This window comes from Aquarana catesbeiana, linkage group LG07, assembly GCF_042186555.1.
Source record: "Aquarana catesbeiana isolate 2022-GZ linkage group LG07, ASM4218655v1, whole genome shotgun sequence".
In the NCBI taxonomy this organism is placed as follows: domain Eukaryota; kingdom Metazoa; phylum Chordata; class Amphibia; order Anura; family Ranidae; genus Aquarana; species Aquarana catesbeiana.
Genome location: NC_133330.1, coordinates 257,144,080 through 257,164,906, shown reverse-complemented (window position 1 = coordinate 257,164,906; position 20,827 = coordinate 257,144,080). Strand labels below are relative to the sequence as shown.

Sequence of the window (20,827 nt, the reverse complement as noted above, 5' to 3'; positions counted from 1 at the left end):
AGATTTTCTTTCCCTTTTTGCCCCAGAGACACAACAGGAAGTGAGGGGTAACATGTCTAAAACCCGAAACAGTCCTAATTGTGACAATTCTAAAAGTTTCACCCAAATTGATAGGGTGAATATCCCCTACAATAACACAAACAGAAATACAAACCTCTTCTAAGTGAGAGGTGACACTGACTTTGATGTTTGTTTGGATGTGTTATGTTGTGTTATGGATGTAATATATTTTTTGTTCTTGTTGTTATTAAAATAATTGCAGAAGGCAGCTTTCAGTCTACAAGCACCAGGATGGTGGTGTTGAAACCATGGGTGTGACCATAAAGAAAAAGAATAATACAGTCAAAAGAAGGATTAATGTAGTGTCTAGTAATTTATAGATCCATTTTATTTATCATAACAAAGTTCCAATGCATTTCAGACATATGCCCTTCATTAGGGTTGTGGTAAATCACAATGCATTACAAAACAAAATAAGCATAGTAAAAAGTGACACTTCATTGATTCTTCTTTTGGCAGTTTGTGTTTCTTTCTTCTCTGAACAATAAGAACCTAGCAGATGTCCTAACCATTTCTACACCCTATACAAAGCTAAAAAAAAAAAAAGGCTTTACTATACTATATATACTATAAAAAAGGCTTTACTATAGATACATTCTAATGTTGGAGCAGTGATGACGTGCCTTAGTTGGTGTATTGTCAATTATCTTTAGATGACCATCTCTAAGAACAAAAATATGCCTAGTATAAGTTACTGATTGTCAGCTGAAGGGGGGGGGGGGGGGGGAATCATGGTTAAAGTGATACTAAACCTTCTATTTTTTTTTTTTTTATACAAATAACAAACATGTTATACTTACTTGTTGTGTGCAGTGATTTTGCACAGAGCAGCACCGATCCTCTTCTTCTAGGGGCCCCTGCCGGTGCTCCAGGCCCCTCCTCTTCATTGGGTGACTCCACGGAAAGCCGCTGACACAGACAGCGGGACTCGGCTCCGCCCCCGCTCCCGTGTCACAGCTTTGGAATGACAGCAGTGGGAGTCAATGGCTCCTGCTGCTATCAATCTGTGCAATGAGGAGATTGACAGTGGCTGGAGCCCCTGTGCTCGTGCACATCGCTGGATCAGATTGGGCTCAAATAAGAAAAAGGGGGGGTCTGGGGGGGAGCTGCAGCACAGAAGGTTTTTCACCTTAATGCATAGAATACATTAGGGTGAAAAAGCTTAAGGCTTTACAACCACTTTAAGTATAGATGTCAGAGAGGTCAGTTATGAGCAATGGGAGAGGACTTAGGAAAGCAAAACGTCAGTCCTAGCTGGATGACATATATATTACTGCAGTGAGCAGTGGAACATGGGTCTAGACTTAAAGGTAATGCTTTTTTTTATACCCAAAGGAACATTAAATGGACCTTTCCATAAAATTTGCATTTCAAATGAATCAGTAGAGCCTGTGTCATATATACCAAATCATATTATTTTGAATAAAAAGGTCTTTTTTCAATTGACTATGTGATAAGAGAATAGAAAAGCTGGCTCCATGTACATAGGTTAAAGCGGAGTTCCACCCAAAAGTGGAACTTCCGCTTATCTGATTCTTCCCCCCCCTCCGATGCCACAATTGGCTCCACTTCTGGGAGATCGGGCCACGGAGAAGTACGTCAGCAGCTCGGCCTCATTCCCCTTCTGCCGGGCAAGTGAGAGAGTGCAGCGCACTTCGCGCATGCGCAGTAGGGACCCAGCCGTGAAGCTGAAAGGCTACTCTGTCAGGTTCCCTTACCAGCAATGGTGGCGGCAGCACCTGACAAGTCCGACATAAACATCGGCTGCAGTGCCGACATCGCTGGACTCCAGGACAGGTAAGTGTTCTAATGTTAAAAGTCAGCAGCTACAGAATGTGTAGCTGCTGACTTTTAATTTTTAAAGGGATGGGCGGAACTCCTCTTTAAGGCTACAGGATTTTCAAATGAAATCCAGGGACACCCCATTAACCACACCCTCTTTCACCCAACTCCACAAAACTACTCCCTCACTTGTAGCCATACCCACACCTCAATTTTTAATATGCCCTGAAACAATTGATCACTGTCTTTTGAACAAGAGGCTGACGTTGAAGGTATAAAAACAAAATACCTTGGGCACCATGAGAAGGGCAATGATGCAGTGCACATAGCATAACATGGCAAATTGTGGGTGTGGCCACATCGCAGTAAGCGTGGGAAGGGTATGTAAAAGGGTGTGTCAAATATAGAGTCCAGAGGTCAGGATTAAGTAACACACGGAGTGGATTTCCTATTGTCAAATAGGCTGTGCAGTCTGCAAGTGCAGTTTCAGTCATTTTCCCCAGAGTTTAGTAAATGTGGTAAAGCTCTGCTAAATTCCATCTTTTAATCATGTGCAAACAAAAATACTTTTTTAATTATCCTTGCACCTGATTGGGTATTATTTACAAAGTAAAGATTTACCACATTAACATTTACTAGGGAAAATTAGTGCAACCGCACTTGCAGAGTGCACAGTCTTTTTGCCTTTAGTAAATTAACCCTACAGAGTTGAGGAGTTAGGAGTAAGTAACACCCAGAGTGTAGGAGTCAGAAATAAGTAACATACAGAGTTCATGGGTCAGGATTAAGTAACACACAGAGTGAAGAGGTCAGGATTAAGTTACGTGCAGAGGTCAGGAATCAGGATTAACCACCTCAGTGCACTTAAACCCCCTTCCTGCCCAGACCAATTTTCTGCTTTCAGCGCTCTCACAGTTTGAATGACAATTACTCAGTCATGCAACACTGTACCCATATGAAACTTGCGTCCTTTTTTTCACACAAATAGAGCTTTCTTTTTGTGGCATTTAATCACTAGTGGTTTTTTTTATTTTTTGTACTATAAATAAAGACTGTAAATTTTGTGGAAAAAAATGCCTTTTTCTTGTTTCTGTCATAAAATGTTGCTAATTAGTAATTTTTCTTCATAAATTTGGCCAAAATTTATACTGCTACATTTCTTTGGTAAAAATAACCCAAATTAGTGTATATTATTTGGTCTTTGTGAAAGTTATAGAGTCTACAAACTATGGTGCCAATCACTGAAAATTGATCACATCTGATCAGGCCTTCAGTACATCAGGTGAATCTCATTTCTTGAGACACTAACAAGTCAGAAAAGTACAAATACCCCCCAAATGAACCCTTTTTAGAAAGTAAGTTTTTTTTTTTTTTTTTACAAAATTGTCATATCAGGTTATTTCCCACACACGGCATATGCATACAACAAATTACACCCCAAAATACATTCTGCTACTCTTCCCGGGTACAGCGATACCACATGTGTAAGACTTTTACACAGCCTGGCCACATACAAAAGACACCAACACCTTCAGGCATTCTACAAGCATAAGTCTTTTGAACGGTTTATTTTTTTCCAGAAGTTTTTGGAATATGTGTAAAGGATTGAAAACACATGCCCAATGGCTGTTCATCCCCCCTCGGTAGCAAGCGGTGTCTCCGTGACATGCCGCCACCGAAGGAACAGGGATGCATGCACACGATTGCGTGCATTCCCTGTTTAAATGAACGGACGTCATATGACGCCCACCCAGAACAAGAGCCGCGCCGCCTGGCCGTCATATGATGGCCGGCGGGCGGCAATCGGTTAAGTAACAGGCAGAGTGCAGGTGTCAGGATTAAGTAAAGCATAGAGTTTAGGCTTTAGGATTAAATAACACCCAGAGTTCAGGGGTCAGGAGTAAGTAATGCAGAGAGTGCAGGGGTCAGGAATAAGTATTGCACAGAGCACAGTGATCAGGAATAAGTAACATAGAGAGTGCAGGGGTCAGGAATAAGTATTGCACAGAGCACAGTGATCAGGAATAAGTAACACAGAGAGTGCAGGGGTCAAAATTAAATAATGTACAGAGTGCAGGGATCAGGATTAAGTAATGTACTGAGTTCTGGTGTCAGGGGTAAGTAATGCAACAGAGTTCAGGGCTCAGGCAAATAACTCACAAATTGTATCTTGTTTCTGATTTCATAGCTCTCCCCCAGCATCAGCATTGTCCCCCAGGATCCGGGTAGCATAGTGTAAACATTGCAGTGTGCAGTCTCCAACTGAAGGCACGCTGTGCAAGCATCAGTGAATAACGGCATGGCTGAAGCAGCCTGCTTGTGCACACTAACATGGATAGTCATGCACATGGAAGTCGCTCTGGCCGCTCAATTTTCGTTTGACACTTGCTGTGTGCCTTGAGTCAGGGGCTGCACACTGGAATGTGCTATGGGGCCCTGCTCTCAGGTTCGAATCTGGGGGTGCCAATTTTCCAGAGACAAGGCCCCTCACCATGGGAACTGTCCCTGGAAAACAGGGACAAATGGTAACCTTAGCATAGATATTTACATATAATATCTAAAAATGAGGAAGTACAAACACTGTCATATTGTATGCTAGGTAATGTATTATACGTACATTACATTAACACATTTTGATAAAAAGTATTTTCAATAAGTTGACCACTTTTGCATGTGTATCTAAAAAACATTAAAAAAAGACTATAGTGCCCTTCAATCCATTAAAACCACTCATATTTACTTCATCATTTAAAACAATCAGAATAGTGAAATATGACGACTGATTAGTTGCTATGAATAAAGAGTAGAACATGTTATGCAGTGCTCTGTGCCCTATATTTAGCATCATTATGTTCTTCTTTGTTTAAAGTTAAAATCTATCAAACACCTTTTTTTTTTAATTGAAATAGAGCAGAGAAGGATTAAATTCTCTGCCAAGTTTGTATCACTTTATGTGCCCCTGTTGGGGAGATTTGCCATTACTTCCTCTCTTTGTAACACTAATGCCGCGTACACACAATCAAACTTTCCGACAACAAATGTTGGATGTGAGCTTGTTGGCGGAAAGTCCGACTGTGTGTATGCTCCATCGAACATTTGTTGTCTGACTTTCCGCCAACAAATGTTTGCTAGCAGGTTCTCAAATTTTCCACCAACAAATTTTTGTTGTCGGACTTTCTGATCGTATGTACACAAGTCAGTCGTACAAAAGTCCCCGCATGCTCAGAATCAATGCTCACCAAACAACATTAGCAGAAGGAGCCCAAAGGGTGGCGCATGACTATTGAATTTCCTTTTTATCGGCTCGTCGTACGTCTTGTACGTCACTACGTTCGTAATTGTTGGCCAACATTTGTGTGACCGTGTGTATGCAAGACAAGTTGGAGCCAACAACCTTCGAACAAAATTCCATGGTTTTGTTGTCGGAAAGTCCGATCGTGTGTACGGGGCATAAGGCAGGGCATGGATGATGCATTTTTTTTATTCAACCAGCGGGTTGAAGGGAAAAAAATTATTTGATTCACCTATCAACACACCCCACATCAGCACACTCATCGAGAGTTCCCTGCTGTCAGAATACAATGATCAGTGTTCACGACTATATGATCGAGCGGAAATAACCTGACAGGCTGGTTGTACAGAAGTCAATAAAGTGATTGACTATTGTAAAACCAGCCTGCCCATAGATGGATTGAAAATTGTCTGGTCCCTGCTGAACCGGATGAATTTCATTCCATGTAAGGTCAGCTTTATTACATTGAACTGAACTTTGTATATTTTTTTTTTAAGAATGCATTCTCTGTATATCCCTTTAGATAATCCATTAGGTGTTGATGACTGTTGATGCCTTCCAAGTAGATATGAAAAAGCAGTCTCCAAGGTGTTACCTGGACAGGAAGTGAGGAGAAATCTCTCCAGTAGGGAAACTAAGAGCAGTAAATCATTGATAGGGGTTCTAACCCTTCCCACTGTATGCTATCCAGAACTAAGTGAAAAAAATTCTTATTTAGAAAATTGAACGTAGTACTGAACCATTAAAGTAAGTATTAAATGCTCCAGATTAATGCAACCTTAACCATCAGTATAATATTCTCCATGACATTTTTATTCATATACATGCAAACATACGTGTATTTATATAACCTCCAGTACACCAAGGGCCACGTCCCAAAACTTCCAAGTAAGGGAGCAAATTCCTTGAGGATCAGTAACAAAAGGTCAGTGGAGGCGGTAGCAGCTGGCCCTCAATTACCTTTGAGGAGCGAGCAGAAGAACGGCTTGCCTTGGGGCTGCATGTTTGCATTATTGCACACAGCCTCACAGCCACTGCTCTCCGGCATGCATGCAAGTGTGGCTCTTTAGGATCCTGCATAGGAACAGAGCCACTCTCTAAACATTGTAGCCAGCGCCTGGGGGACCATCTCATTTAGATACGAAATTAAAATATATAGCATTCAAGAATAGAATACATCGGACAGCAATTCAGCAGCATTTGAGATTGATAAAAAAAATAGTAGGCTTTAACATCACGTTAACCACTTCAGCCCAGAAGGATTTACCCCCTTAATGACAAGGCCATTTTTTCGATATGGCACTGCGTCACTTTAACTGACAATTGCGCGGTTGTGCGGTGCCGTACCCAAACAAAATTGACGTCCTTTCTTTCCCACAAATAGAGCTTTTTTTGGTGGTATTTGATCACCTCTGCAGTTTTTATTTTTTGCGCTATAAACAAAAGAATAGCGACAATTTTGAAAAAACACAATATTTTTTACTATTTGCTGTAATAAATATCCCTAATTAAAAAAAAAAAAAAAAGTTTCTTCATCAGCTTAGGTCGATATATATTTTCTACATATTTTTGGTAAAAAAAATCGCAATAAGCGTATATTGATTGGTTTGAGCAAAAGTTATAGCGTCTACAAACTATGGGATAGATTTATGCCATTTTTATTATTATTTTTTTTTTACTAGTAATGGTGGCAATCTGTGATTTTTATCGGGACTGCAACATTGTGGCCGACAGATCAGACCCTTTCGACACATTTTTTGGGACCATTGACATTTATACAGTGATCAGTGCTATAAAAATACACTGATTACTGTATAAACGTCACTGGCAGGGAAGGGGTTAACACTAGAGGGTGATCAAGGGGTTAAATGTGTTCCCTCACTGTGTGTTCTAACTGTGGGGGGATGGGACTGACTGGGGGAGAAGACTGATCGGTGTTCCTATGTATACTAGGGACACACGATCTGTCTCCTCTCCCCTGACAGGATGTGGATTTGTGTGTTAACACACACAAATACCCATTCTCACTCTGTCAGGAGCGATTGCGGGTGCCCCGCAGACATCACGGCCGCTGGGCACGCGCATCGGCTCCTTTGAGATGTGGCCGACGCGCCCCCTATACTCCTTAAAGCGCCCACCGTGCAGCTACGGTGATTTGCGCAGGAATGCGATTCTGACGCTGTCAACCGATAGCGGGTAGTCAGAAAGTGGTTAATAAAGATAAATACTTGTATAAGTTCATCTAGTATACGTACATAATGTAACTATGAAACAGGACAGTAGTATTTGAAACAGCACTTTTAGCAAATACTATGTAAAAAAAAACTGAAATAATGATTCAAACCCTAGGAAACATAACAGGCTAGTCAGTTCTTCTAGGTGGGAAGTGAATTTTAGTTCATATGCAGCAAGTTTGTATCGAGTTCCACAGTGGAACACATGTGTATGCATTCAATTAAATGTCACATTAGAGGTGATTGAGACAGTAGGCAGAGTCGCTGTTTGAGTGCAGCCCGTGTTATAAGGAACATGTGTTCCTGAAATGCTTGCAAGCCTCCTAACTTAGTTTTATTAAATCAACTTGTTAAAGGAGACCAAAATTCCTCAATTGTCCTAAAAAATAAAAAAATAAATACAATTCCTGTTGACCAGATGTAAAACAGCACATACTCATATGAAAGTTTTAGGAGACATATATCATATGTACAAAAATAGTGAATGGGGATTGATGTTATAAAAGATTAAAAGCCCTTTGTATCTATACAAGTCATCTTGACACTGGCAATTATCAGTGCATATTTGTTATGTGACTTGATTTCAGAATACACATATGTGGCTTGTACAAAACATGAAGCACCCTATGGTAATTTTTTGTTGCATCACCCTTTACCTTTAGATCATCCTAAATTCAGTGGTTCACTGAATGTTTTCCAGATGAGTTAATGCTGATCTGTCTCCAAAGCTTCCAGCACTAGTTTTGAGTAGACTTGTTTGTGAAGCTCCACTCTAAATAGCTTTTTCTTGTTACACTTTATCTCATCAGTGTTCTGTTTGGATTGAGATCCTAAAATTTGAAAGGTTACTGCTTTAAAGGGAATTTCACTTTGCTTGTGCAAGTGGCAAAATACTTTGTATGGCTGCCTTATTTCAAATGGCCTCACTAGGGTCCAATAAATTATTATTTATTATTATTTATTACAGGTACTTATATAGTGCCATCAATTTACACAGTGTTTACATATATATTGTATATTCACACCAGTCCCTGCCCTCCAGAAGCTTACAATATATAAGGTCCCTAACTCACATTTATGCATACAGATACTAGGGCCAATTTAGACAGGCGCCAATTACCTACCAGCATGTCTTTGGATTCCTGGAGGAAACCCACGCAGGCACAGGGAGAACATGCAAACTCCAGGCAGGTAGTGCCGAGGTTGAGATTCAAACCAAATCAGCTGTTAGGGAAATAACTATAAAAGTGGGCAAAATTAAATTTTTACTTCAGGAATTATTCCCTTATTTTTGGGATATGTGATGGAATGAGATTTTTCCATACCTTCTGTTCAAAGTAGGTTTTACTGTGCTACGCACTAGTTCTTTGGGGGCCTTTTTGGTTACTTCAGTCCCTCCCCACCATACCGTCATGGTTATACTTTGTTGTTGGTTCTCAAGCCCTACTCTGTAAAATAAATGGTTTCCTTACCCTGCTACCCTGCACTGATGATGGCCAACAAACCTGAAACAGCTGTATGCAGTTTGGAATAAGTGACTCTATCATATAATAGGCTTTATCTATACTATGCCCTTGATGTTGTTGATATACAGTTAGCCATTGGGGTTAAAAGAAATTATCTGCATTGTTTTGCCCTCTACCCTAAAATTAGTAATAATCTCTCTATTTTTGGAATATATGATTAAATGAGATGTGGATATCTTCTGTTTTAAGAAGGCCACATGGTCCATAAATATTACATTGCTGTTGGGACTTTTCGTTCATGTTTTGTTCTTTTCCATATGGTTTGTTCTGTGACATCTTCTTCAATAATTTTTTCTCCAAATCATAAATATGGGGTTGATTTGCTGAATCTGGAGAGCTTAATTGAACAATCTGAGGTTAGAAGCTGATTGGCTACCATACACAGCTACACCAGATTTTGCACTCTCCAGTTTTAGTAAACCAACCCCATGAACTAAAATTCAACCTTCTAAAGATCCTGAAACCATATTTATATACGAGGTGGTACAAAAAATGTCTAATGGAGTACCTTATGTGGATTCATTTATTTTTGTTATGTTTTTACAACAGGTAAAAGCATTTATCCACAGAGAACTGCTTGCTCAATTATATTCTTCAGAGGACCAGAGCAGTTTGATGGAGGAGTCAGCTGAGCAGGCTCAAAAACGTGATGAAATGTTGAGGATGTACCATGCTTTAAAGGAAGCTCTACAGATTATTGGTGATATCAGCACATCCACCATTTCTACTCCATTGCCACCTCCTGTAGATGATTCCTGGATGCAGCTTCGCTGGTACATATTATGTCTCAAGTTTATATGTATAATGCTATATATTTTGCATGGTTGAAATGTAATTGTTACGATCTGTAAAAAATAGGTTACTACCCTTTCCTGGATGATGTGGCTACCAAGAAGCCCATTTTGTAATATTAAAGGATATTTCCACTCAAAAACAGACTCTAAAAGTAAACGAAAAACGGAATTAAAGCTAAAACACTTTGTACCATAAACGATTGCCTTTTTTTTTTCACATTTTTCACCCTTTTTCATTCTTTGTTGCTTGTTACTTTTGAGTGCTGCTGAACTTTTGTAGCCCCTGTGTGGTCAATTCCTGTCTTATTGCACTCCAGGAAAGACTGTATGGCCCCTTTCACACAATCGGCCCTCTCGGATCCGCCTGTCTGTTTTTCAGGCGGTTCCGAGCGGGCCGCCAATTGACTTTTATGGGCAGGCGGATATCAGCGGAGATGTGTCGGTTGACACTCGCCTGCCATTCGATCCGACAAGATCTGCTCAAAACAGACGGGTGGCGATATGTTCACCATCCGTCCAACGGATCAGATGTAAACTGACTGGCTCTCTGTTTTCATCTGATCTCACCATAGAGAACAGCAGGGCTCTGACAGATCTGTCCCTGCACACTGAGCAGAGACAGACCTGTCATCTGCCTGTTCAGCAGAGATCAACAGAGCGATCCTCTGCTGAGCTGGCAAAGTCCGTCCAGTGGATCCGCTCCATCTGAAAGGGGCCTAAGACATTTCGTAGGGCAGAGTTCCTATTGGATCATACCTATGCAATGTGTGTTAAAACTTCTATTCTCCAGCCCATGTGATAGGGTGACAATGCAAGAGAATAATTGGGAAATGAGGTAAAGTTTTGTTCCTGTAAAAGGAAGTGTTTGAACAGGGGCCTTCATGGCAGGGTCACAGGTAATATTTAATGAAAGCTTTAGATTTTGAATATTGAAAATTACTTTTGAAATGACAAGTAAAGCTTATGTGTGATTTTAGTGATTAGATCCATAAATAATTGAATTGTCTATGGTTGCTGGAAAAAGTTTATTTAATCTTTGAGGGTTTTAAGGGGTTAGGTATTCTTTACAGTAACAATAAAAGTAAGAAGTAAGAAAAATGCGCAATATTTTGCTGCATCTGTTTTTTGTTTGAAATGGTGAGTTTAACCCTTTCATGACTAAGCCTATTTTTGAAATTTGGTGTTTACAAGTTAAAATCCGTATTTTTTGCTAGAAAATGACTTAGAACCCCCAAACATTATATATATTTTTTTAGCAGAGAATCTAGAGAATAAAATGGCGATTGTTGCAATATTTTTTATCACACGGTATTTGTGCAGCGGTGTTTTAAACGCAAATTTTTGGAAAAGTGACACTTTCATGAATTTTTAAAAATCCAAACAGTAAAGTTACCCCAATTTTTTTGTATAATGTGAAAGATGATGTTACGCCGAGTAAATAGATACCAAACATGTCACCCTTTATAATTGCACGCACTTGTGGAATGGCGACGAACTACGGTACCTTTGAATTTCCATAGGCGACGATTTAAAAATTTTTTACGGTTACCAGGTTTGAGCTACAGAGGAGGTCTAGGGCTAGAATTATTGCTCTCGCTCTGACGATCGCGGCGATACCTCACATGTGTGGTTTGAACACCGTTTACATATGCGGGCGCGACTTCCGTATGCGTTTTCTTCGCTGCGCGAGCTCGTGGGGACAGGGGCACTTTAAAATTTTTTTTTTTTTTTTTTTATTTAATTTATTTATTTTTGTACTTTATAAATTGTGTTTAAATTTTTTTTTTTTTTTTTTTACTTTTATTGCTGTCACAAGCAATGTAAACATCCCTTGTGACAGTAATATGTGGTGACAGGTACTCTTTATGGAGGGATGGGGGGTCTAAAAGACCCCCCATCCCTCCTTTACACTTCAAAGTATTCAGATCGCCGAAAACGGCGATTCTGAATACTGTGTACTTTTTTAAATTCAGCGCCATTGGCGGCCGAGTAAACGGGAAGTGACGTCATGACGTCGCTTCCGCATTTACAACAAGAAGGCTGGAACGAAGCCGCTCGCAGCTTCGTTCCAGCCCGCCCCCAGCCGCCGAAGGCAGCCAAACGGACACCGGGCCTCCCGATCGCACGGGAGGCCCGGTAACAGCGGCGGGAGGCGGCGGGAGGGGGGGGATGTCCCCTCCCGCTCCTCCAGTATAACAGCCGAGCGGCTTTTAGCCGCATCGGTTGTTATACTCGGGTAGCCGATCGCCCGCTGAAAACAACGGTACCGGGATGATGCCTGCAGCTGCAGGCATCATCCCGGTATAACCCCGGAAAGCCGAGTAGGCATATGTGCGTTCGGTCGGCGGGAAGGGGTTTAAAATAGGCTTAAAATAAACATAGATCAGACTCCATTGGCTACATCTTCTGCATCGCCTGCATGCATTAGCTTAGAATATGGAGTGCATGGCTGTTCTGTTTTAGAAACCACCATCAGGCAAATGGTACCCCATTGAAGGCACCATTTTTGGGTCATAAAAGTTACTATAAGTACACTTGGGGTATTTACAACACACTGGGGGTTATTTCCAAAAAGCAACTCCACTTTGCACTACAAGTGCAAACTACAAGTGCAAAGTGCACTTGAAATTGCACTGAAAGTGCACTTGAAAGTGTAGTCGCTGTATATCTGAGGGGTAGATCTGAAATGAGGGGAAGCTCTGCTGATTTTACCATCCAATCATGTGCAAGCTAAAATGCTGTTTTTTATTTTCCTTGCATGTCCCCCTCAGATCTACAGCAACTGCACTTCCAAGTGCACTTTCAGTGCAATTTTAAGTGCACTTTGCACTTGTAGTTTGCACTTGTAGTGCAAAGTGGATTTGCCTTTCGTAAATAACCCCCACTGCATGCAATACTTGTTGCAGTATATAGCCCACAGTCATATACATGCTGTGACCTATTTATTATATGCAATTGTTTACTTATGCCGTGTACACACGGGCAGACTTTTCGGCATCAGAAGTCTGACAGTCTTTCCGAGTCTTTCCGACTTTTGACGGACTTCCGACAGACTTTCGAACAAACTGACTTGCCTACACATGATCACACCAAAGTCCGACGGATTCGTACGTGATGACTTACGACCGGACTAAAATAAGGAAGTTGATAGCCAGTAGCCAATAGCTGCTCTAGCGTTGGTTTTCATCCGTCGAACTAGCATACAGACGAGCGGATTTTTCGACCGAACTCGAGTCAGTCAGAAAGATTTGAAACATGTTCCAAATCTAAAGTCCGTCTGATTTTCGACCGAAAAAGTCCGTTGCGGGTCCGATGAAGCCCACACACGGTCAAATTGTCCGACGGATTCGTTCCGTCGGACAAGTTTGGTCGAAAAGTCCGGCCGTGTGTACACGGCATTAGGGCCTTAATCATAGCCTATATCCTGTATGTGGCATTTCCCTATAGGTATATAAACAATGTGATCTATACTTATTATATACAATTGTGAGCCAGGTCACTCCAGTGCAGAACTCGATTTATTTAGAGTGAAAACATGAGAGTAATAATCCAGTTCCAATGAATATACAAGCAAACATTGAGATCATAATAATAATAATAAAAGAACAGGTATGTAAGTACAATAAAATATAGGTCATTAAGGCATGATAATATGAGCATAATAACTGTATTCTAATTAACCACTTAAGCCCCGGACCATTTGGCTGGCCAAAGACCAGAGCACTTTTTTGCGATTCGGCACTGCATCGCCGGGATGAGCCGAACACCCCCCTGGTTTGCACCAGAACATGCGAACAGGAAAAAAGTTTGTTCGAACACGCGAACACCGTTAAAGTCTATGGGACACGAACATGAATAATCAAAAGTGCTAATTTTAAAGGCTTATATGCAAGTTATTGTCATAAAAAGTGTTTGGGGACCTGAATCCTGCCCCAGGGGACGTGGATCAATGCAAAAAAAGTTTTAAAAACGGCCGTTTTTTCAGGAGCAGTGATTTTAATAATGCTTAAAGTCAAACAATAAAAGTGTAATATCCCTTTAAATTTCGTAGCTGGGGGTGTCTATAGTATGCCTGTAAAGGGGCGCATGTTTCCCGTGTTTAGAACAGTCTGACAGCAAAATGACATTTCAAAGGAAAAAAGTCATTTAAAACTACTCGCGGCTATTGCATTGCCGGTCCGACAATACACATAAAAGTTCATTGATAAAAACGGCATGGGAATTCCCCACAGGGGAACCACGAACCAAAATTTTAAAAAAAAATTGACGTGGGGGTCCCCCTAAATTCCATACCAGGCCCTTCAGGTCTGGTATGGATATTATATGTGGGGATGAGGCCCTTGTCCTCATCAACATGGGGACAAGGTGTTTTGGGGGGCTAACCCAAAGCACCCTCCCAATGTTGAGGGCATGTGGCCTGCCAGGTTGCGTGCTCGGATAAGGGACTGGTATGGATTCTTGGGGGGACCCCACGCTGTTTTTTTTTTTTAATTTTGGCGCGGGGTTCCCCTTAAAATCCATACCAGACCTGAAGGGTCTGGTATGGAATTTAGGGGGACCCCCACGTCATTTTTTTTTTAAATTTTGGCCGGGGTTCCACTTAATATCCATACCAGACCTGAAGGGCCTGGTATGGAATTTAGGAGGACCCCCACGTCATTTTGTTTTTTTAATTTTGGTTCGGGGTTCCCCTGTGGGGAATTCCCATGCCGTTTTTATCAATGAACTTCTATGTGTATTGTCGGACCGGCAATGCAATAGCCGCGAGTAGTTTTAAATGACTTTTTTCCTTTGAAATGTCATTTTGCTGTCAGACTGTTCTAAACACGGGAAACATGCGCCCCTTTACAGGCATACTATAGACACCCCCCAGCTACAAAATTTAAAGGGATATTACACTTTTATTGTTTGACTTTAAGCATTATTAAAATCACTGCTCTCGAAAAAACGGCCGTTTTTAAAACTTTTTTTTGCATTGATCCATGTCCCCTGGGGCAGGACCCAGGTCCCCAAACCCTTTTTATGACAATAACTTGCATACAAACCTTTAAAATTAGTACGTTTGATTTCTCCCATAGACTTTTAAAGGGTGTTCTGCGGCATTCGAATTGTTCGCTGTTCGGCAAACTTGCGAACAGCCGATGTTCGAGTCGAAAGCTCATCCCTAATGAGGACTATGAAGTACAGTCCATTGTTGACTCCCGTAGGTTCTGTGGGCGCATACAGTACCAGGTGCATTGGAAAGGGTACGGTCCGGAGGAACGCTCTTGGGTCTCATCCTCAGACTTACATGCCCCTATCCTCCTCCGTGATTTCCATAGAAGTTTTCCCCTCAAGCCTGGTGGTCCTCTGAGGGGGAGGGGTCATTGAGGAGGAGGTAATGTCAGGCCTGGGCTCAGTCCTTCCTTCTCTGAGCTGGCCGCTCAGCTGTCGGCTAATTGCCAGCTCCTATCTCTCAACAGTGACTCACCTGTTGATGATATCCTGCTCGTCAGTCCTGCCTACTTAAGCCATCCAGCCCAGACAATCTCTGCCTTCACCTTGGTCAACATCACAGAGACTATCTCTTATGTTCCTGCTAAAGACTTGCTTGGCTGACATTTCTTCTGGCTCCAGATCCTGCTTGCAGATCCACTAAGCTGTTCCCTGGCTTCCTGACTTTCTGGCTTGTCTGACTATCCGTTCCGGTTAACAAACTTTGGCTATGTTTTGACTATGTTTGTTCTATTTACTATTATTATTAAACAAGTGTGATTTAACTGTACTTCTGTCTCAGTCTGATTCATGGTTTCTGACAGTGTGGCAATTTGATTTTCAGACTCAAATATTACATTCACATTCTGCAGTTTCTGTGGGAGTTCCTCAGTTCACTGAAGCAGCCCACACATTACCTAGACAGCCCATTAGGATATCACCAGTACAGTTTTACCATATACACCAATAGCATTAAATTATTATCTACCTAAGGTTCCAGCGCTATCAGTCTAGCACTTCAAACAAAACAAACCTGACAGAGGTCCTATCCCTGCTACACGAACAGAATGAAAAAAGTCTTTCTATACACTTTAAACATTTTTTCTTATTTTTCTTTTCTCTAATATCCAAGGCTGAACTCAATGCAGTAGGAGGAAAAAGGTTTCTAAAAAGAACTGCAAGAATTAGAAAGTACAGTGGAAAAAAAATGTATTGTGTCAATCATACTTACCTCCATACTGTACTTACTGGGTACAGCTGTCTGAACACCCTGCAGTGGTACTTTTTGCTGATTATTTTCAGTCCCTCAAAGTTACATAAATTGAAGTACGTTTTCGCTGGTCCCATAGACTTCTGTGTTGTCAACTACTTCCATTTGAAGTCACTTGCAGGAACCAAAAGTAATCTACTAACGTAACCACTCCACTGACAGTCATGATTTGCTGAGTGCTGCATCTCATTAAGGGCAATAGAAGGGCAAATGTAATTATTAAAACAGTCCAGTAGTCCTATCTGAAAATAATCTCAAGAGTTATTTAACTAAAGGTAGCCATTCAAGTGGAAGGGAGAGTTATATTCAACATGTGGAGAAACATTTAAGGAATCCACTGGTGGTTAATCCTCAGTGCTGTAGCCATAGGCTGGGGAATCTATATGATAAGTGCAGAGATCCTCTGATATGTAGAAACTGAGGTGGATATACAGTATTTAACCAATATGCATGTGCTCACCTTTTAGTTAGGCTGTGAATTCTAAATATCAATGTTTTGTTTTTTGATGTTCGGATGTACCTCTGCTTCTTGTGTCTGTACATTTTTGAGCACGTTGACCCTTGGATGTGTTCAATGGACCATGGAACATATTATCTTGAGAAATAAAGATTGCTCAAATTGACATTGGAGCACTTTATGTCTTTATTTTTAGTGCTTTTATCATGGACTAGTCCTTCAACATTCCCATGCTTACATAAGAGGTTAGAGAATCAACTTTGGTTCAATGCAATAACTCCCACATCAAGTATTGAGATGCCTCTAAACAGCTTCAATTTTCGATCTCCTAAAATCTGGTTTAATTGCATACTGTAGTGCACAATTACTATACCCCTCTCATAGCCTACATATAAATGTAAGTTTGTGTGTAACATACCTCTTAAGCTCCCAAGGAGCCTATAATCCCAAGATGCTCAGTATGCAGATTTTAACATTTTGCTCCAAAGTTGAAACTGACATTTTCCAACTGATCCACTAGATTACAGCGGTGCCCAGGAGTATAACAATGTAGGGACCTCTCAGTGCCTGTGGCTACATGTTACTTTTAGCTTGAATTTATCTAGAGTACAAGAGATGTACTTTAAGGCTGGTTTTGGTGATTATTATTTCTCCAGGTTATGTATTCAATCTGTTAGCTTTTACAGAACACAAGTGAAATAAATCTAAGCAATTGTTACTCAAATGTTACAATATTTTACTTTGACTAAGGGAAGTAGCAATGATATAATATAAAGGTAGTCATATAAACCCAATTTTACCTACAGTGTTATTAGTTCAGATCATGAGCACACAAATTTCCTGTCATGTTGGGAGATCTCCACAACCAGCGATTTCCTCCACAAAAATGAATGCCATGCAACTTGGAAAGGACAGTCCTCGACAGTCTAGCAGTTCTTCAATTGTGATGAGGATGCATTACCCCCCCCCCCCCCCCCCTTGCTATTCTTGATGATAGTTGAGCCTATCTATAGGTTTCCATAGTCTGATTATAGTTGAAAGATATAACTATTTTACTTGTTCTACTGTATTTATAGGTCACCACCTGCAAGTCCACCTTCCCAGAAAAAAACATCTCAGCATTCTACTCCAACAAGACCTTCTTGTTCACTGTCAAGTCGTGGTTTTGTTACTGCTGTACAATCACTGAGCTCTCAACCTGCGGCTCCACCAGTACCCTCTCGTCCAGGAGCCATATCTTCTTTTTCAAATGCTAATGATTCACTTTTGATGCCACCACAGATACCCTCTCGCCCATCACGTGCACCACCTGGTGTCCCCAGGTATTACCATTTACAGTCATTTGCTTTTTCATGGTGTATTGCATATAGGTTGTTGTCTTTTCTACAGACAGTTCTGTTAAAGCACTAAATGTTAGGTTGCCAGAGTCAACCCAATTCTGAATTTTCAGTTATGTAGGATTTGGCCTTCTTTAAAACCAACCCAATCAACAAATAATATTTAGGTCCACACAAGGAACCTCTGTTCAGATATATAGGCAACACCCATTTACAATTTCCAGTAATATGGTTTATTTGTCTGGCATAGCTACTACCACTGTTTGAGCTGTGTTGAGGGAAGGAGAACATTTGCCTAAATTATTTCTATTTTTTGTTTACATAATCTTGCTATGATTTACGTCCATACCTTTTATGACACATCTAATGTAATCTAAAAAAGTATACTAAAGGAAGTTTCTTTATAGTAGCCCTGAATTGATATTGGGATCCAGGGAATAGAAGTTTGACTAAAGAGGCATTAAAACCCAGAATTTGTTTTGGTGCATATAACAAGTATATGTAAAGAGCAACTATGTACCTGGAGTGGACCTTCCTTTGGATAGTCGCAAGAAAAAGTAAAGTCACCATTGAAAAGGATTGAAAAGACATAAAAAGGATAGATATACTCTTCCTTGGAGGGTTTTCATTCCGAGAATGTTCTCACTTTTCTTCTCTCCAGAACTCTCCTCCCAGCAGCCATTTTAGGAAAGGGCAGAAGATTCAGTCTTCCTTTACTTCCTGACATTTTATTCCATATTAGTCATATGTAAAAGGACACTAAATTAAGTTTCTGGTAAAAAGCATTGCAAAGTTCTTTTTGAAAAAAATTTGGTGACACCACGAAAAAAGCAAGCAAAATAATTGAAAATAAAACACAAACTTAAATCTTTATGGTAAAAAAAAATAGAAATGAAAAAAAAAAAAAAACAGAAACATAACAGCCAAGGGGAGGGAGGAGTAATTAGGACTGATTAGTGTTAACAAAGGTTTGTTAAGGAGTTGAGTAGGCATACTTTTTTTTTGGTTTCTCTGACTAATCACAAATACAGCTCAAACATCACACCTTTGATCTAAATATCATTAAATACCCAATACAAGTGCAGTGCTTTACCCTAAACCTAATCACATCTCATAACATGCAATATATATGCCAAAAACCTTCATACAAATATAAAATAAATCCCAACTTAGTAAAGAATATACAAATTCACGTGAATTGATAATTCTTAAAAAAACATATTCATATATATGAAAAATCTACAGTACAATTATATGCAGGATAAATCATGCAACAAAAACATCAATAAATCCACTATAATAGTGCAAAATTCATCAACTCCACTGTGAGAAATGTGTACAGCATCAAAAAACATCTATGTTTTTTCAATTAAAAATACATATAATGAAAACATCCCTTTCAATAAATAAAGTGCTTCAGAGCTCCTCCACACTGGACAATTGAAAATGTTTTGAGGTTGATTTACTAAAACTGGAGAGTGCAAAAGTTTGTGCAGCTGTACATGGTAGCCAAGCAGTTTCTAACTTCAGTTTGTTCAATTAAGCTTTGACAAAAAAACTGTAAGCTGATTACTATGCATAGCTTCACCAGATTTTGTGCTCTCATCAGATGTTGTGCCACACAAACTGTGATGATGGGTGTCCACTCACCTGGGCAGTAGGACCCCTAATTGAAGGAGGTCTTAAGCAGCCCATACATTATTCTTTTTTTTTTCATTCAACCAGCAGGCTATAGCTGGTGGCATTGATCGATCAGGAAAAACCCAGTAGAGCGGTTGTACAGAAGTTGATCCGTAGACTAACTCCTATACAACCAGCCTGCTCATACATGGATCAAAATTTGGCTGGTTCAGCAGAATTTCAGTCCGGCTTTAAATGCTACAGACACCTACTGGATAACAGCCACTTCATCACTTTCCTCCTTCAGAACACATGGCTAAGACCCCAATTGATCTGCAGAGCTGAATGCCTTACGGGGCTAACACTTCTCCTCTGCTCCACCACTCATATATCATACCAAATATAGGTGAATAGAAAACAACTCATAGTGCTCTCTGTAAAATCATTTATTAAGAATAAAAACAGAATGCACTTTCATACAGCAAGATCAGCGATAGATCATTGATTATGCCACTCAGCATGAAATCTTTATAAGCAGAGACAAATACCACCATCCGTGCTCCTGCTGATAGCGCCCAGACTGGCTCCTTTCCATGTAGCGTGATGATATCACCGACGAGCCTTACACATTACATCTATGGAGACTTCTTCTGTGGACCTCGGAGCACAGTAACATCTAACAGTGTCCTCCCCCCAGACTGACAATGCTACTGTCCAATGATGCTCCCTGTACACATTCATCCAGAGTGGGGCATGCTAATACAGGAGATGTACTACTGGCCAGATCACCTGGTGAAAACAGAGGGTTTTAGCTAAGGCCGGGTTCACATATGTGCAGCTGCAGATTCATGCCTGGGGTCAGGTGCCTGTCTGTTCACTGGTTCAGGTGCAAAATGTTGCCTGAATTTACACCTGAACCAGACCAAAATACACACAGGATCCTTCTGCAATCCGGATCGCGGCCACCCCAGACCTGTGTGAACTGGCTCCATTGAGAGCTGGTCACACTCACCTGTCATGCAAATTGGCTGCGGGGAAACCTACATCCAATTCACAAGTATGTGAACCCAGTCTAATGCAGCCACCATATCTAATAATTGGTAAGCTGCAATGTATTACATTTTTTTGTTTTTCGGTTTAATACCGCTTTAACCCTTAATTTAACCCTTAGCACTAAGTTAATCTATGCTAGTCTGTGCTAACCTTGTCCTCACCAAAGCTATGTGTCCTTCCTAAACAAGGATCACTGGGGTTGATTTCCTAAAACTGGAGAGTGCAAAATCTGGTGCGGCTGGGAATGGTAGTCAATCAGCTTCTAACTTCAGTTTGTTCAATCAAGCTTTGACAAAAAACCTAGAAGCTGATTTATTTGCAGATCTGCACCAGATTTTGCAATCTTCAGTTTTATACCCTATTATAGGCTTTCATCCATAATAACCAAAAGTCAATAAGTAAAGTCCACCAAAATTGTGCAAAGTAAA

The 20,827-nt window shown here is 40.5% G+C and overlaps 1 protein-coding gene across 1 annotated transcript in view; it reads left to right on the top strand.

The window, feature by feature from the left end:
- The window catches only part of DNM3 (dynamin 3), a 572,551-nt gene that overhangs the window by 440,799 nt on the left and 110,925 nt on the right, over window positions 1-20,827 (top strand). The window contains exons 20-21 of the mRNA XM_073593228.1: window positions 9,444-9,667; window positions 17,466-17,711. Coding sequence (XP_073449329.1) covers window positions 9,444-9,667; window positions 17,466-17,711 — 470 coding nt within the window. The remainder of the gene's footprint in view (window positions 1-9,443; window positions 9,668-17,465; window positions 17,712-20,827) is intronic.